This window comes from Sander lucioperca, chromosome 7 (genome assembly GCF_008315115.2).
Source record: "Sander lucioperca isolate FBNREF2018 chromosome 7, SLUC_FBN_1.2, whole genome shotgun sequence".
NCBI classification, from domain to species: Eukaryota; Metazoa; Chordata; class Actinopteri; order Perciformes; family Percidae; genus Sander; species Sander lucioperca.
In genome coordinates, this window is record NC_050179.1 from 9,604,571 (window position 1) to 9,619,555 (window position 14,985).

At 42.4% G+C, this 14,985-nt stretch overlaps 1 protein-coding gene across 11 annotated transcripts in view; it reads right to left on the minus strand.

Annotated features, from left to right (window-relative positions):
* Positions 1 to 878: 878 nt before the first annotated feature.
* The window catches only part of tjp1b (tight junction protein 1b), a 71,879-nt gene continuing 57,772 nt past the window's right edge, over positions 879 to 14,985 (minus strand). For 6 of the 11 annotated variants that reach the window (XM_036002824.1, XM_036002826.1, XM_036002825.1 and 3 more), the window contains 18 exons: positions 13,382 to 13,532; positions 12,629 to 12,737; positions 12,319 to 12,538; positions 11,878 to 12,062; positions 11,687 to 11,782; positions 11,478 to 11,560; positions 11,168 to 11,378; positions 10,982 to 11,082; positions 10,528 to 10,878; positions 9,976 to 10,206; positions 8,030 to 8,887; positions 7,386 to 7,477; positions 6,041 to 6,256; positions 5,778 to 5,914; positions 4,910 to 5,387; positions 4,502 to 4,719; positions 2,866 to 3,009; positions 879 to 1,443 (listed from right to left, as the gene is read on the minus strand). In XM_036002824.1, the coding sequence (XP_035858717.1) occupies positions 1,349 to 1,443; positions 2,866 to 3,009; positions 4,502 to 4,719; positions 4,910 to 5,387; positions 5,778 to 5,914; positions 6,041 to 6,256; positions 7,386 to 7,477; positions 8,030 to 8,887; positions 9,976 to 10,206; positions 10,528 to 10,878; positions 10,982 to 11,082; positions 11,168 to 11,378; positions 11,478 to 11,560; positions 11,687 to 11,782; positions 11,878 to 12,062; positions 12,319 to 12,538; positions 12,629 to 12,737; positions 13,382 to 13,532 (3,976 nt within the window). In that variant the 3' untranslated portion in view covers positions 879 to 1,348. The remainder of the gene's footprint in view (positions 1,444 to 2,865; positions 3,010 to 4,501; positions 4,720 to 4,909; positions 5,388 to 5,777; positions 5,915 to 6,040; positions 6,257 to 7,385; positions 7,478 to 8,029; positions 8,888 to 9,975; positions 10,207 to 10,527; positions 10,879 to 10,981; positions 11,083 to 11,167; positions 11,379 to 11,477; positions 11,561 to 11,686; positions 11,783 to 11,877; positions 12,063 to 12,318; positions 12,539 to 12,628; positions 12,738 to 13,381; positions 13,533 to 14,985) is intronic. The other 5 variants (XM_031282623.2, XM_031282636.2, XM_036002829.1 and 2 more) reach the window with 4 other exon arrangements.

The following is a 14,985-nucleotide window of genomic DNA, read 5'->3' on the forward strand; positions in this document are numbered from 1 at the left end:
AACCAAGCACTTCTCTATTTTGTAAATAAGAATAAAAAGTTTTCTGACTGTTAAAAATGCCTTAAGTAGTGTGTGTAGATGTTGGTAGAAAAGTCAGACTTATTACTGCTTATGTCAGTTCCAAGGCTCAGGGGTATAACCAGAATACAAACATAACCAATGTAACTGCTTTCTCTTTTTAAACAAACGTTTTCTCTTTTATACAAAATAACAAAGATGTACAAAAGTTCATTTACAGAGAACCAAGGCCATATACTAGCAATATGTACAGCCACAATTTAAACATCTTCTAGCTTTTTGTATTTCCTCAGACTTCATATGCATAGCAGTAAAAGAAAGCATACCTTTTCATCAGCCTCAATTATTCTCGTGTGCTAAATCCAAGTTCACTGTTCATGAGAAAATGCAGAGACAACGTTTTCTTTCGTAGTGATCGCTATAACTGAAGGATCCAATGTTTTAAAGTTTCACTGAAAAGTTAATATGCAGATAAGGCATCACTGCTTGCAGTGTACGATGGGATTTTCATGTGTTGAACTTAGTAGTAGCAGGCTTCTGGACCTGAGTCATAGCACATGCATAGATCTCTAGACAGCAGGAGTTTGTAAAATCAAGTCAGTATATTTATCTACGGTAAAACATTGCTACAAAACATCAGTTTTAAACAGAGAGAGCCCCGGTAGAACAAACGGGCGTCTGATACTAATCCTTCATTCTTCTTTATTATTTTTTTCATCTTTGCGATGTCTACTGTACGTCTTCCTTCATGAGCCGGGCTCAGCATTTCTCAAGTCCTCAGAGATCCTTCATGAGTGAAACGCATGATCACAGAACTCACAAACAAAAGTTCTGCATATACCAACTTTGCTGTTTGTGAGTGTTATTTTTTTATTTTTATTTTTATTTTTTTACAGTACGCAAAAATCCCATTGCAATATTAAACGAGTTTCCAAAATTCTCCTTTTTCTTGCACCGCTCTGACCTTTTACAAAATTAGCTAAAAATGTCAAAACGGATTATTCAGTCTGTGGCACTGGTCATGCATTCCAACTTCAGTTCCTTTGTTTAAATAACTTGTTTTAATCTTTATTTTTTGCAAGCCTTGAAAGCACCGGAAAAAAGAAAGAAAGAAAAGAACAAGAGTACAGCGTTGGGGATGCTGGACTACTCCGACTCTCCTTGTGTGTGTGTAGTTTTTTTTTCTTTTTTAATTTGTGGGCACAGTAAACAACGTGAGAGTATCAGGTTCATACTTCATCGAGCACCCCGCTACGGTGGAGGGAGTACGGCAGGGGCAACTGAGGTCCCCTGCTTATCACATTCAGTAACAGGCCAGCTGTTGCCCTCTTCAGAAGTGGTCAATGAGCACAGACACACAGTTTGCACCCACCAGGTAGTTTGGGTCTCCAGGGAGAGATTTGTTCTGCCAGGTTTTGGGATCACCTGCAGGAAACAGAGACATGATATCAGCTGCTGGAGCACCTCCCTTCCTCTTAAAAACACAGAAAAAAAACAGTAGATGCTCAAAACAAAAGAGATTTTTTTTTCTCTGATAGATGTATCATAAATAAAATAAGTCTCAATAAGAACATGTGTGACTGATGATGATTTAATGCATACATTAAAGCAGAAAAGGAATTCCCGCTGCTTACTATGAGGTTATGCGATTAGTTAATGCTTAATGGATTATTTAAATTATATGATACCAAATTAGCTAGAATCCAGTTCCATAGGAAAAGGGCATCTGATCATCTCTGAAAGCACAGCAGCACTGGTTCTCATAAAAATATGTAGCTGCTTTTGGTGGTCAGATGCAAAAATCTACATGTTGCTACACGACACAACGGTCTTTGTTCATCTTTATGAGGCTGGTGGCTCGAGGCTACCTTAGCTGCTACTAGCATATAGTAACTTGAGTTGCATTGTGGGTAACATAAGCACCAGGTTTTGACAGGGAAGAAGAATGTGTGGAATAGAAAAACAACGTTATCTCTGCAGCATCATAGGTCACCATACTGTAGGTGTACCCAATAAAGTGATCAGTGAGCTTAAATAAGACGGATAGTTTCACACAAGATCACCATTAAAGTACAAGTTACCTGGTTCAATTCTGTCCCCTCAAATAAAGTCATGATACTAATTTACAGACAATTACTTAATGTATATCCACTTTAAGTATACAGTACATAGGCATTCATAAATGATTCACTAATCATATAAACCAATAGTGAAATGATAAATTCATAAGATATATAAATCTTATAAACCTAAACATGCTGCTGTTCAAAATACTTAATTGTCATGTTAAACAATAGTACACATGTAAAAGGCATTCAAGGCTGCAAGTAATGATTATTATAATTACAGATAAATCTACTGATTATTGTCAATTAATTGTTTGGTCTATAAAAAGGACAGAAAATAGTGAAAAATGGCCGTCACAAGTCACTTGATATAGCTTGTTTTGTCTGATCAACAGTCAAAAACCCACAGACATTCAGTTTACTGCCATATAGGACAAAGAAAAGTAGCAACAATTAAGGAGCTGGAAGTTACGTAATGTCTGACATTTTCTGTTGACTGGCACAAATCTATTATTCAACTGAATGTTTCTGCTCTAGTGGTATTGTACTGTTCTTTCATTACAACAGCGTGGAAGCCCACATTTTGAGAAAAAAAAGGCTCCAGTTTACATTATGCATTAAAATAAGAAAACAACTCAAATCTTCAAACAGCACATGCATGAAGAAGAAGGGAGGGGAAAAACAGAAACACATGAGATGATTAAAATGAGTCAGAAAGAAACTCTCCTCTCTAATCACAAAAGCCAGCCCAAAGACCCCAAAAGGACAGAGGACAGCGTACCCGACGAGGAGTCGGAGGATTTTAGAGCAAAAGACCAACCATCAGGGGTCATAGACGCACAGTGAGGTAAGCGCAGCTCCACCGGCTTCAGGAACTTGAGTCCATGGGGGCCACACATCACCAGCGGACTAAGCAGCGTTTCTCCTGCACGGAAAACACAAGATTTAAATTCCACGACTTAAACATGCAGGAATTAATCAGCACAAAGGGATTATTTATTACCCAATCAGGAGGCAAAATGGATTCTGTTCCCAGGTCTTCATGGTGAATGAGAATTAACTGTTAACCGACTTGCCAGGTTAATTAAATTACCATACTCCCCTGGTGCTTGATGTTAATTAAAAAAAATCCTCTAAATATAACTTTCTAACTGCATAACCACTGTCTTGCTTGTAAATCAGCTATTTATTTAGTTCTATCTCTTTAGGGCTTTTCTATCCCCCGTTCATACTTCTTCTCATAAAGATATGGTCATGCTTTTGTTTCATTGTAGAGCAGCATCAATGTGAAGTGTAAACTGTAGTTAGTCACAGATATATAAAATATTAGATCATGTAGGCAAAATCAAATCTACAATTAATTATCCAATAAAATGTACTGCTGAAACTTTATCCTGATGTAGCAATTCATTTAAAAAACACATGTACATGTATTAGGGGTGGGCCTCCTGATACAATATCATCACGATACTTATGTCACGATATGATATTACTGCGATTTTAAACATATTCTATAATATTCTATACATTATAAAATATAATATGCTGAGATACACTACCGGTCTAAAGTTTGGGGTCACTTAGAAATTTCCATTCCACTCCATTATAGACAGAATATCAGCTGAGATCAGTTGCATTGTTTTTTTAACCAGGGCAGCAGTTTTCAAATTACATTATGTGCTTACATAATTGCAAAAGGGTTCCCCAATGTTTTCTCAGTTAGCCTTTTAAAATGATATCAGATTAGTAAACAGAATGTGCCTTTGGAACAATGGATTAATGGTTGCTGATAATGGGCAACGTAGATATTGCATTAAAGATCAGCCACTTCTTTCTACAACTGTCGAGAACCCTTTTGCAATTATGTAAGCACATAATGTAATCTGAAAACTGCTGCCTGATTAAAAAAAACAATGCAACTGATCTCAACTGGTATTCTGTCTATAATGGAGTGGAATGGAAATTTCGAAGTGACACCAAACTTTTAACCGGTGGTGTATATTGCAATTTATTACCTTTTTTCCAACTTAAAATTTTTCCCAAATTTCAAATGATGTCCGCAAAAGGAAACTTTGTCAACATCTGTTTTATCTATTTCTCTGTTTGTTCATCTCACTTCAATTTTATTGCTGCAAAATGGGATTGTCAAGTAGACAAACTGACCAACACACATATAATAATAGATTGATACTTGGCGTCTGTGTATCGATACAGTATTGCCACGGAAAATATCGCGATACTGTGCTGTACCAACTTTTTCCCCCACCCCTAACATGTATGCAGTGGAATCCTGCATTAGCTCTAAAACTAGAAAGTCACAAACTCCCTTTTTTTTACAGGGGTTATTATATAACTTCAAGTGATTTTTTTTTTTCTCTCAGATGTAGTTTGTTTCAGGATATAAAGAAAGGACTGACCTTTCTCCTTGTCGAGGGGGGGCAGGATGCTGTTGTCCCGGCACACCTTGAAGTAAATCTCCTGCTCCACGCTCTCGGGGATGGCACCCTGGGGGATGATGATACTGACACCCGTCTCGATGGAGCTCAGGACCCCTCCATTACAGTTGAAGATCCCCCGGGCGGTGGCCACCACTGTGTGTCCTTCATCCTCATCGTCATCGTCCAGCGTGCTGGGGCTGAAGGACGGAGGCACAGAAGTCGGCATCATCAGTCAAAACAGTGTAGGCAGAGAATAATGCACAGCAGAGGACACGAGAACAAACCCCCTGTGAACAAACAAGTCTCTTTCTGTCTTTCAGCAGCTCAGTAATTACCCTCAGAGAACTTCCTGCTGCTGTTGAATGGAAAAATGTACGAGTTTCTCACCTTACAGGGATGGCCCTGGGGATGGCGTTGATGTTATTGTGCTGGTATTTGGGCCTGTTGTCCATAGTGCGCGTGAAGGTGTCCAGGCCACTGTCGTGATCGATGGGCTGTGGTGACAGCTGAGGCTTCCCACCGCTGTTGCTCACCACAGTGGGCTTACTGAGGAGGTCCGTCTTCACCTGTGTGTCGTTGGGCAGCAGGTTGTGGTTGAACTTAGGGCTCTCAAACTTGCGCTCAAAGGGCCGGGCTGAGCTGGTGTACGGCTTGGGGACGTAGCGGTTATAGCTAGTTGGAGCAGGAGCACCCAGCGTCTTTGGGGGTGCTGCATCGGTGCCGTTGACCGGGAATTTGTCGGGGAGGCCCCTCGGGGGCAGGTAGCCACCTGGTGCGGGTTCGTCCCTGCTGGCCGGCCAGAGAGCTGGGAGCTCGGGTTTAGGATTGGGTGAACTCAACGGCTCGGGTATGGAGTTCACTGGAAACGTATGAAGGAAGATAGTCACTTAAACACAGTCTTTGCCAAACTATTATATTCTTGCACTTTAGATGTTTGGATAAGGCTTTCGTTGTATTTACAGTAAGCACAATAAAACTGTATTGTTAACAGTGACAACATTATATATATATTTAATTATATATTATAATTTAAGGCTTCACCTTGGGCTTAAAGGAAATTGTGAAGAACATTTTATAGACCAAAAGATGAATTGATCAATTGAAAAAGGAACTGGCAGATTAATAAAAATATACGCCTTAGTCGCAGCCCTGAACAGTAGAAGCGACACATCTTTGTATCTCTACAATGTCAATAATGTACACTAGATAAGTACATGATGAAGAGAGTCAGGCAGGAAAAGTAGCGAGAGCTTACCGTCATTGGGGCTGAGCTTGGGCAGTGTGTTAGGTGGGATGGCAGACGCGGGGGGCCCATACTGTGACGATGGGCTGATTTGGGGCAGGGGTTCATATCTTTTTTCCACTGGACTAACCTTCTCTACAGATTCAACTCTGCAGTAGGTATACACAAACAATACAGTTAACAAAAACTATAATGAGTCTGCAGCTGGGGTAACTAAAGAGCTCAGGAGTTGTGTAGATCAGCAACCAGTGCTGACATGAGGTGTGCAGTTATACCTGTTGTATGGGTAGGATAGTTGAGCTGGTTTGGGCAGATCGTGGAAGCGGTTCATGCCAGGACTGGGTTGGCCCATGGCCTTGCTGTCAAAGCTACGGCGATCAAAGTAGGACAACTGCTTCCTGTAGTATTCCTCATCCTCATCTGGGTCATAGTGGTTGGAACGCACGACATCATCCAGGGGTTTAGAATGGGGCTTCTGTGGCTCAGGGGCCCTGGAGAGGAAGCAAAAAAGAAACAAGTAAAACAGCTGCAGAGATTTAAACAGTAGGGACAGACAGTAGGATTGGCCCGCTGGACAACATTCTGATGAAAGAAACCTCATAAATCCTAATTGCCATTTCAGTCTTGATGTTACTAACAGTGCGCTCATTTGAAGACGAGTCAATGACATGAAGTTATGTTTGAAAACAATCTGAATATCCCAGACAAGGTGAGGAGCTCACACAGACAATGTGACTAGTGCTGACCTTCTCACAGCAGGGAGAAACGAGGTTCCTAGTCTGGATCAAAGCAAAGGAAGTATATTGCCAGAATAAGCCTGACAAGCCGGACATCCAGCGTCCGGCTTTGCCCATTCCCTGCTGATATCTGTGTGTCAAAATCCCTTTCGCTACAGGAAACAACAAGAACAACCTCGGAGCTATCAAGCTCACGCCACAAATAGCAAGTTTGGAAAAAAATTGAATCATGCAGTAAGGCAGGTCTGCTTGGTGCTTTCGGGGAATGATTGTAAAGATTTACAAAGAATATGTTTACGTCATTTACTCTCTAACTGGGATGTTTTAAGACCGATTGTCAGGGATTGCTACGGACTAAGTTCACATTGCAATACACTGGTAAGAGCAAATTACATTATCCAGCTAATTTAAATAGCTCACATTACTGTACTGTGTGTACAGTTAACTTCATGTGGCGTTTTCTTTTGCAGGGTGCAAATGTTCCACCAAAACAAGTTCCTTCCCGAGACTATTTTGCAGTCGTTGTGTCCGGAGCTTAGCGCAGCCCAAAAGGATTGTGATTAGTTTAAGTAACTGCAAACAACCCAGAGCGTTTTTTCCTCCTTTCCTAGAAAGTATCTGTGGTGTAGCCAGACCTTACTCCACAGCGCTGTGGAGATAGGTCTGGCAATGGGAGGTTCCCAATGACCATGCTTGGCCTTTGGATGCCTTTTGTGTCTTTGCACACCAAACCAGAGTCTGGCATGCTGCACAGTGACTTGTGTCCATTAGGTGGAGCTCAAACAGCAATAAATAAATTCCAATGACTCCTTAGCAAGGATCTCAGAGTTGTTCTTCAATCACCTACTCTGCAGCCTGGGGTGCTGTAATGAGGACTACATACCTATAGGTGGATTTCTCTTGCTCCAGGTTGCTGAGGGAATTGGCTTTGAGGACTGGGCCAGGTGCACTTACAGGTTTAGGAACATCTGCAGGCTGAAAAGCAAAGGAAGGGCATCTCTTCAGTGCTTCTTGGATCTGATCCAGATTTTTGTTCACATGAATGGATTGCATGCACATATATATCTAGCACTGTGCCTGACATCTTACACAATTACAAAAAGTAATAGTAAGAGTATTTTACTAAAATAAGCTTGCAGTTTCAAGTCTTCAAGTCTCTAGACTCATTCTGCAGTTTTTTGACTGATGCATCTGTAGTTTGTGAAAATACCATTTGGCCTCTGTCAAGTAGAAATTGTTAAACATCTTTAACAGGTAAGAAAGGCTCCTTTCTGACATTTAACCTAACATGACCCATTATGGTTCTAGTTCATTTTAGGTGAAGTTTCTAGTTAAGCTTTAGGTATTTATGTTTTTATTATTCTATTTTCTTATCTACCTCTTTGAGTGTTTGACATGGATGGACTACGTTAGCATCTTTGTTAGCAATCCTTATAACTGTAACAAAGTTACTTTGGACTTTAGAGCATAAATAGCACAGGTTTGACCCATTGAGGTGACAGCTTTACACCTCTGTGAAGAACTTACCCTGAGTGCTGATTCTCCTCCTTCTTTAGCCCTGTCCATAGAAACAGACCGTTTATTCTCAAACATCTTGACTCTGTTCAGCACTGACTGCGGTTTCATGGCCGGGTCCTCGTCCAGGTCTTCCCGCGGCGGAGGAGGGAGGGGTTTGGAGCCCGGAGTGATCGCTGGCTCACCTGGAGATTGCAGGTTCTCTGGTTTAGGGAGGGGAATTGTGGGTTCAGAGTTCATCATAGGGTCATGCATCCCTGTCTTAAAACCCCGGTTTGGAGGCCCAGAAATGTAAGCGGGCCTCAAACCAGAGTCACTGTAATACTGCTTTGGGGGCTCCGGTGATCGAGGTGAATTAATGGGAAAGCCGTGAGGTTCTGCCTCATAAGGAGAGCGGGCATCATAGCCAGCTGGGGGCGGGGGTGGGGGTTCATCATAACGAATAGGCCCAGGTTTACTGTGGCGTCGTCTGCCATCGTAGCCCACTGGTGGGGCCTCATCGTAGCGCGGCTGAGGGGGGCTGTAGTCCCTCCCTGGTCCGTCGTCGAAGGGGGAACGTGGGTTGTAACCCATGGGTTGCTGGTGGCCTGGCTGGTACCCTGCGGGCTGGGAGGATGAGGTCTGCTGGTCATAGGGGGGCCACTGTTCGTTGTAATGAGGCACACGGTTGTCGTAGTGCAGGTGTGAGTCAGTGTTGTGAGGCTTTGGTTCTGTGTAGCCGCCTCCATCGTATCCATAAGGCGGGTGGTCGTATTCACGGTATGGCTGTTTGTCCTGGTACGGCGGCTGGTGACTGTAGCTCAAAGACTGCTTCAGGCCATGGTTGATTCGCACAGGGTCCTCCATATTGTACAGATCTTTCTTGTACATCTGTGAAGAAACACAGAATGAATACATCCATTATATCGACATTATTTTGAGCTTTTAACTATCACCAGGTTGGAGGACAGAATGCAGTCAGGGAAAATGCATTCCCAACACTAGATTAAGAATAATTTAAAGATTAAATTCAATACTGGAATATAAACTGAAACCTTGAAGAACTGAACATGTATAACATTGACCAACTCATTACAAAATAAACCCTTCTACCATTTAATTAAATAAAGGTAAATTCAAAGTGCAATTACACAAGCAAACCTTTGTCCATTATTCAAAAAGTGTTCTGAATGCCTGTTTGACAAGATGCCTCTCAAGAATGATGATAATAATATATATGGACACAACTGGGTTTTACACAATAACACATTTTATAAATAGTGAACTAACAAGCATTTTGCACATTTCTGAAAGGCCTCATTTCAAACATATGATGTGTAGCCTGTAGACAGCAAATTTAGTTAAAGTACTTCCTATGGAGGAGGATTCATTTGTTGAAAAAACTACTGAACTACTGAAAACTACTGAACAGAAGACACAATGCAGTGTGCTGATCTGCTGATGTAAGTTTGTTTTTCCATAGGGTGAAATGCTTGATAGAAATCATTACCAAGAGTACTGTCTGCAGGTTAGCTTTCATCATGCAACCAACATTCAGTTTGCATCTAGTGCAATGTCAAACTACTGGCACTACAACAGACGACACATTACGATGCCACTGTAAGTGCTACTATCGTTCATCTACAGAAGAGAGTTAAAGCTAAAAGGAACCCAAAAAACATTAGGAGCCATGCAAAGGAAGTAAAAGGCAACAGTTAGGGCTGGTTGTGGATGTCTTCACCCTGGTCAAAGACTCAGATGTGCCAGTCCTTCTGGTCTCCCAGCCCACTGTGGTGCATGTGGACTAGTCTGTCGCACATTTTCTCTGGGAGCCAGAGGCACACAGTGGGCTCAGTGAGTCACACAGTGTGGGCATGTCATGCAGAGAGCGAGTGGAAAGCATGTGCGAGAAGACAGGCAGTTAAAACAGCAGGCTGGGGCCCAGGCCCGGTCCGAGTGGCTGGTGAAACAGCGGGTACCTTTGGTTCTGGACCAGGCGGTCCAGACGGGTGGGGTTCATGTGGTGGTGGTGGGGGCTGAATAAGCTCAGGGGCAGGGCTGGGGCTGCTAAGTGAGTCAGCCTGAGGAGCTGCGGCTGCAGCAGGCGGCTCCTCGAGGTGCATACCCTCAAGCTGTACAGGCTGCTCAACAGCAGGAGGCGCTACCACCGTCGGAGGCAACGAGGGCATGGGCAGAGCAGCCTCATCTTGCTGTGAAGTATTGTTAAGAGACATTTATAAAACAGCCCACCTACGGCATACAAAGTACAGCTCACCGCAACACCATGATCTTCTTCCTTACACTGAATCAGTTTTACACCAGCCAGAGAATGTGGTTAGTAGATAACATACCAGTAGCTTCTAAAACATGTTTATTACTTAGCAAAGGACATTTAATCTTAACAAAGGTCAGGACACACCACTGAACACAAAGGAGCTATTCCTCAGCTCTGCAGTACTTTTAGCCATTCATCCATCTCTGAAGGATGCAGCCTGCAGTGGCCTGCCTGCCAAGCTAGATATGAACTTTACCTGTTGTGGAGCGGCCATCTTGAACCCAGCAGGGTCTATGCGACTGGCTGGGTCGGGCTGCACAGGATGCTGGTATCCAGGGTAACCAGGGGTGTCTTGAATTACAGGTGGGTCCTCTCGCACAGGCTCGGAAGAGCGGGTGATGGCGGGCTCCGTGGGAAGACCCACCTCGTCATTCAAAGTCTCGTCCAGTTCCTGGTCTGTGTACGCTCCACCCTCTGTGTCTGTGTCCTCATAGTCAGAAGTGTGGCGGCTGTCCGTGCTATACATGGAGTATTCACTACCTGGCGCCGACAGGTAGGACAGACGGTCGTCGTGGATGTCCAAGTCATCCTCTGTAGTGCCATCCGCCTTAGAAGAGCAGAGAAATTATCATCTCATGTGTCGCTCAGTCAGACTAACAGGAATCAAAAATATTGTTCAGTGAAATAGAATGAAAAAAAACATCTCTCACCTTGCCCTCTGACACCCACACCAACTGGTTCTGCTGTTGCTGGATTGTTTCTTTCAGAGCTCCATACCAGCCGTCATTCATATTGTTCAAGTTGATGGTGGCTAAAAGAGAATCATTTTTAGTCACAGTCACTTCATGAAGAATCAAACATGTAAAAAAGACAATTTACACTCTCTGCACACTCACTGGTGAACAGGTGGTGATTATTCTTCCTCAGTTTGATGGCTCTCTCATAGAGCTTCCTGGCACTCTTCCTGGACTCTGGACACAGTCTGGTCCTCATGTTCTTCACACCCTGCTTGGTATCGGGATTTAGGAAGACTACAATTGGATACCACTGAGCATAGTTCAGCCTGTCTACAGCGTTCGGCGTAATGTCCAGGACAGCATGTTTGTCCTTCATGAGATAAAGACAGGAAAGAGGAGGGATTAAAAATATATCTGTGACAAAATAATCTAAAAACCTACAATGCTGTTTATAAGGAGGCATACTCACTCTGTCAATGATCTGCTTGATGGTGTGAAGACGGATGATTCCTGAACTACGCTGGTCTGTTCCAGCATCTCTTGGCTCACTCTCTGGAAACAAGGTTAGAGGGATTTATGAAGAAAACATTTTTAAGTACTAAAAAGTTTAGTGTAAGATGTTCACAATCAACTGATCTACAATGTACTGTATGTGCAGTATAATACATACAAACATACTTGCTAGCTCAAAAAGATCGGGCTCTTCTCTGGAGAGCTTTTCTCGAGCAACATCAGCGATCGGCCCAAATATCACAACAGGTCTCAGGAAACCAGCTGCACAAACGAATAAAAATATTAACAGGCTCAGAATGCAGCTTCAGTCTCACACTGACATATTAGATGATTAGATTAGATGTTAGATTCCTCACCCTCTCTCAGTACAACTCTTTCATAAGCCGGGAACTTTGTTTGGACAGGCTGAGAAGAGAGGTCCTCTCTGCTTTTCCTCAGGTTCCTCTTTGAGCTGCGAAGACCACGAAACCTCCAGAAGTCAGCCCTGTCACCCCCTGCTGTTTTGGGGAGAGTATATTGCACACTGGACAGCTGCTCCGCTCTGTTGATAAAGGGCAGAAAGGGACAGTTCTTAATGTAACACAAGCTAATGGATGTGTCATAATTTTGGCACAGCTAACCTTAACTCTGCCAATACCTAAGGACAATACATGGCAATGATTATCATTCCAGATTTAATATAAATAGGTGGACTGACTGTCCACTGTTGTGACAAACATTTATCAAGCATGTCACTCTTTGAGATAACTGACGATTCAAGTCAAAGCAGACATGTGTGTCTGTCAGGATGCCCTCACCTGTTTTTGTTGGGGATGATGCCCCTCTCCACCTCTTGGTGGTTCTTGCCAATGCGAATAGCCAGCCAGGAGCCCAGTTTCCCGTTGTAGAGGGTGTCCACCACACGGAACACCTCACCCTTGTTAAAGCTTAACCCATACGGAGATTCCTTCTCATACTCAAAGTGAGTCCGAATGTAGAAGGAGTCGCCAACATCCGACTCCACGATCCGCCGATACACTGAACAGGAGAGAGCGAGTCAGAAACATTGGGCCAATGTGACTGATATAAATTAATCTCTTGTCTCATTTCCTTACTCACTTCACTTACCATCTTTCTTCTTCTGGGCCAGAATGGTGACCTCTTCACCCTTAGGAAGGTCAAGGAGGAACAGCACCGCCTCCTCTCGGATTATGTTTGCAAAATCTACATTATTTACCTGAAATTTTGGGAACAAAGAGGTTACTGCTTTATGCTTTTGACAAAATAACTTCCCTGTTGTTCTAAGCTTAAGTTAAGGAGTAGGCTCCATTGTTCAAAGCGTGGGTGACAGGAGGTGTGAATCTCCATTTAGAGAAAGGTTTACATAGCTCTTCCTGTTCTCAGTATTGCCTGGGTAGCTGCAGCTTTTACTGCACTGCAAAAACTCAAGCCATTCCTCTTTATACTTGGAAAAAGGAGGAGGTACAAACAGAGAGATATATGGCTTTGAGGAAATGGGACGAACACAGCGAGAGGAAACACGGTTTTCTGTGTGTGCTCCTTCGGGGCCATTGCTAAGAGACCAGCCTGGAGGTACAGGAATTTTGGAGCCGCCAGTGTGTAAAACCATGAATAAAAAAGGGAAGAGCTTGAGGATGCATACCCCATAAAACATGGCTGTTTACATACACTATCAGTTACCCATTGTAAAAAAAAGGAGAAGAAAAAAATGATCCTTTGTGACATTTAATAACAGCTCTAAGTTTAGGAAATGTAACTTCTTGTGAATAAATTGTTACAACAACTCTTAAATTCAAAAACAACTACTTGATTTCAGCTGTCAGGTTATACACTTGCTGTGTTAAAAATAAAGTATCTCACCCTGAGAATTTGGTCGCCCTCCTCCAGGCCCTCCTTAGCAGCTGGGCTATCCTCAAGCACTCCGGCTACGAAGATGCCCACGTCATTCCCCCCAGCCAGCCGCAGCCCCACACTCTCCCCCTTCTTGAACTTCACCAGCTTCATGCTTGGCCTGAGGGAGGGGAATAAAGACAATAGTTAGGCTGATTTTCTTTGACATGACAACATTTGATGGCATTTCCCTCCTTGCAATGCAAAATTCAATTTATGAATAGTTGAGTGACTCTTGAATGGAAGCCAGGTTTCTCTTTTGTTGGGACTGTTTACGCTTCAGTGAGATTACAGAAGATGTACAATTGTTCTGTAGAAAGAGAAAGATCCTACAGAACATTTTAATACATTTCAATAGTTTTGCTGAAGACAAAAATAACCACAGTAAACCGTTTGTCTCACGCACAAACACTGATAGTTGTGCATCCAGTCATATTCAAAGCTGCTTATTCAAATTGCCAGCAAACCAGTGAGTTGAAATCTATGCCTTGTGGGAGCCAAACTAGGACAGTGGCCGTTCAAAACGTGCCTGTTTGGTAGAGCTGATTGCTTGGCCAGTGGTATTGCTGCTTGTAGCTTTCCCCAGATCCATTGTACCCCAAAATAACTTTGGGGGACCCCAAAGCACTTAATATGCTGTATACTACTGACTTACTGTGTACTTCTACTTCAGAGGAAAACATTGTACTACTACATTTACCTGACAGAGAAATGTTACTGGTTACGTTGCAGATTTAGATTTTTTTACTCACAAAACTTCACAATTTAAATGTGGAGTAATCACATTTGCCTCATGGACTCATGGTGGTGCGCCATGCGCCACCCATCTGGCCCAATAGGAGAGCCAATCAGCAAAAATATGCATTAATCAACCACCAGAACCATATCTTGGCTCAACAGCATTCAGTGGCTTTATTTCAGCTACTTCAATGTTAACACAGTCACAGTTCAACAGAATGGCAGGATGAAAACGACATCGTAGTTTATAATGATTCTAGTAATGCATGCAACGTTGGCTAGGCCTGTAACAATTATTACATAATTGTTTAATCGCAATTATTTTACATAAAACGCAATTTCTTTGTTTAACCGCAATTAGTTGCTAACATTAGTCCTAATGACTTGTTGATGGTAATAGTCAATTTTATGTTCATTTAAGAAAACAATACAATGTTTTATGATAATAAAGAGGTGTGGTTTACTTCCTAGGCTGTGTACTTGTGATATTAATATTACAGATTACACCCAGTGGTGTAATCTGGGTCACATTACAGTGATATAACCAAAATATGTAACCTGGGGTTCATTCAAAACTATTTTTTGTTTGAAAAAGTAACTAAAGTATTTTTTAAATTTGACTGAAAGAGACAATTATATTGTTAATCGCAATTATTTTTGAGACGATTAAAGCTTTAGTGTGTAACTTTTTGATATTATTGAACGTCCGTTACATTTAAGCCATTGCCAAATGAGTTGCTACAAGGCTAACTAAGACTATCAGCTCCACAAAACTCTCTCTGTATTTCTCAGTATGGCTATGTTCAGAAGATTGTGTCGTCTGGCGACTTTCGCGC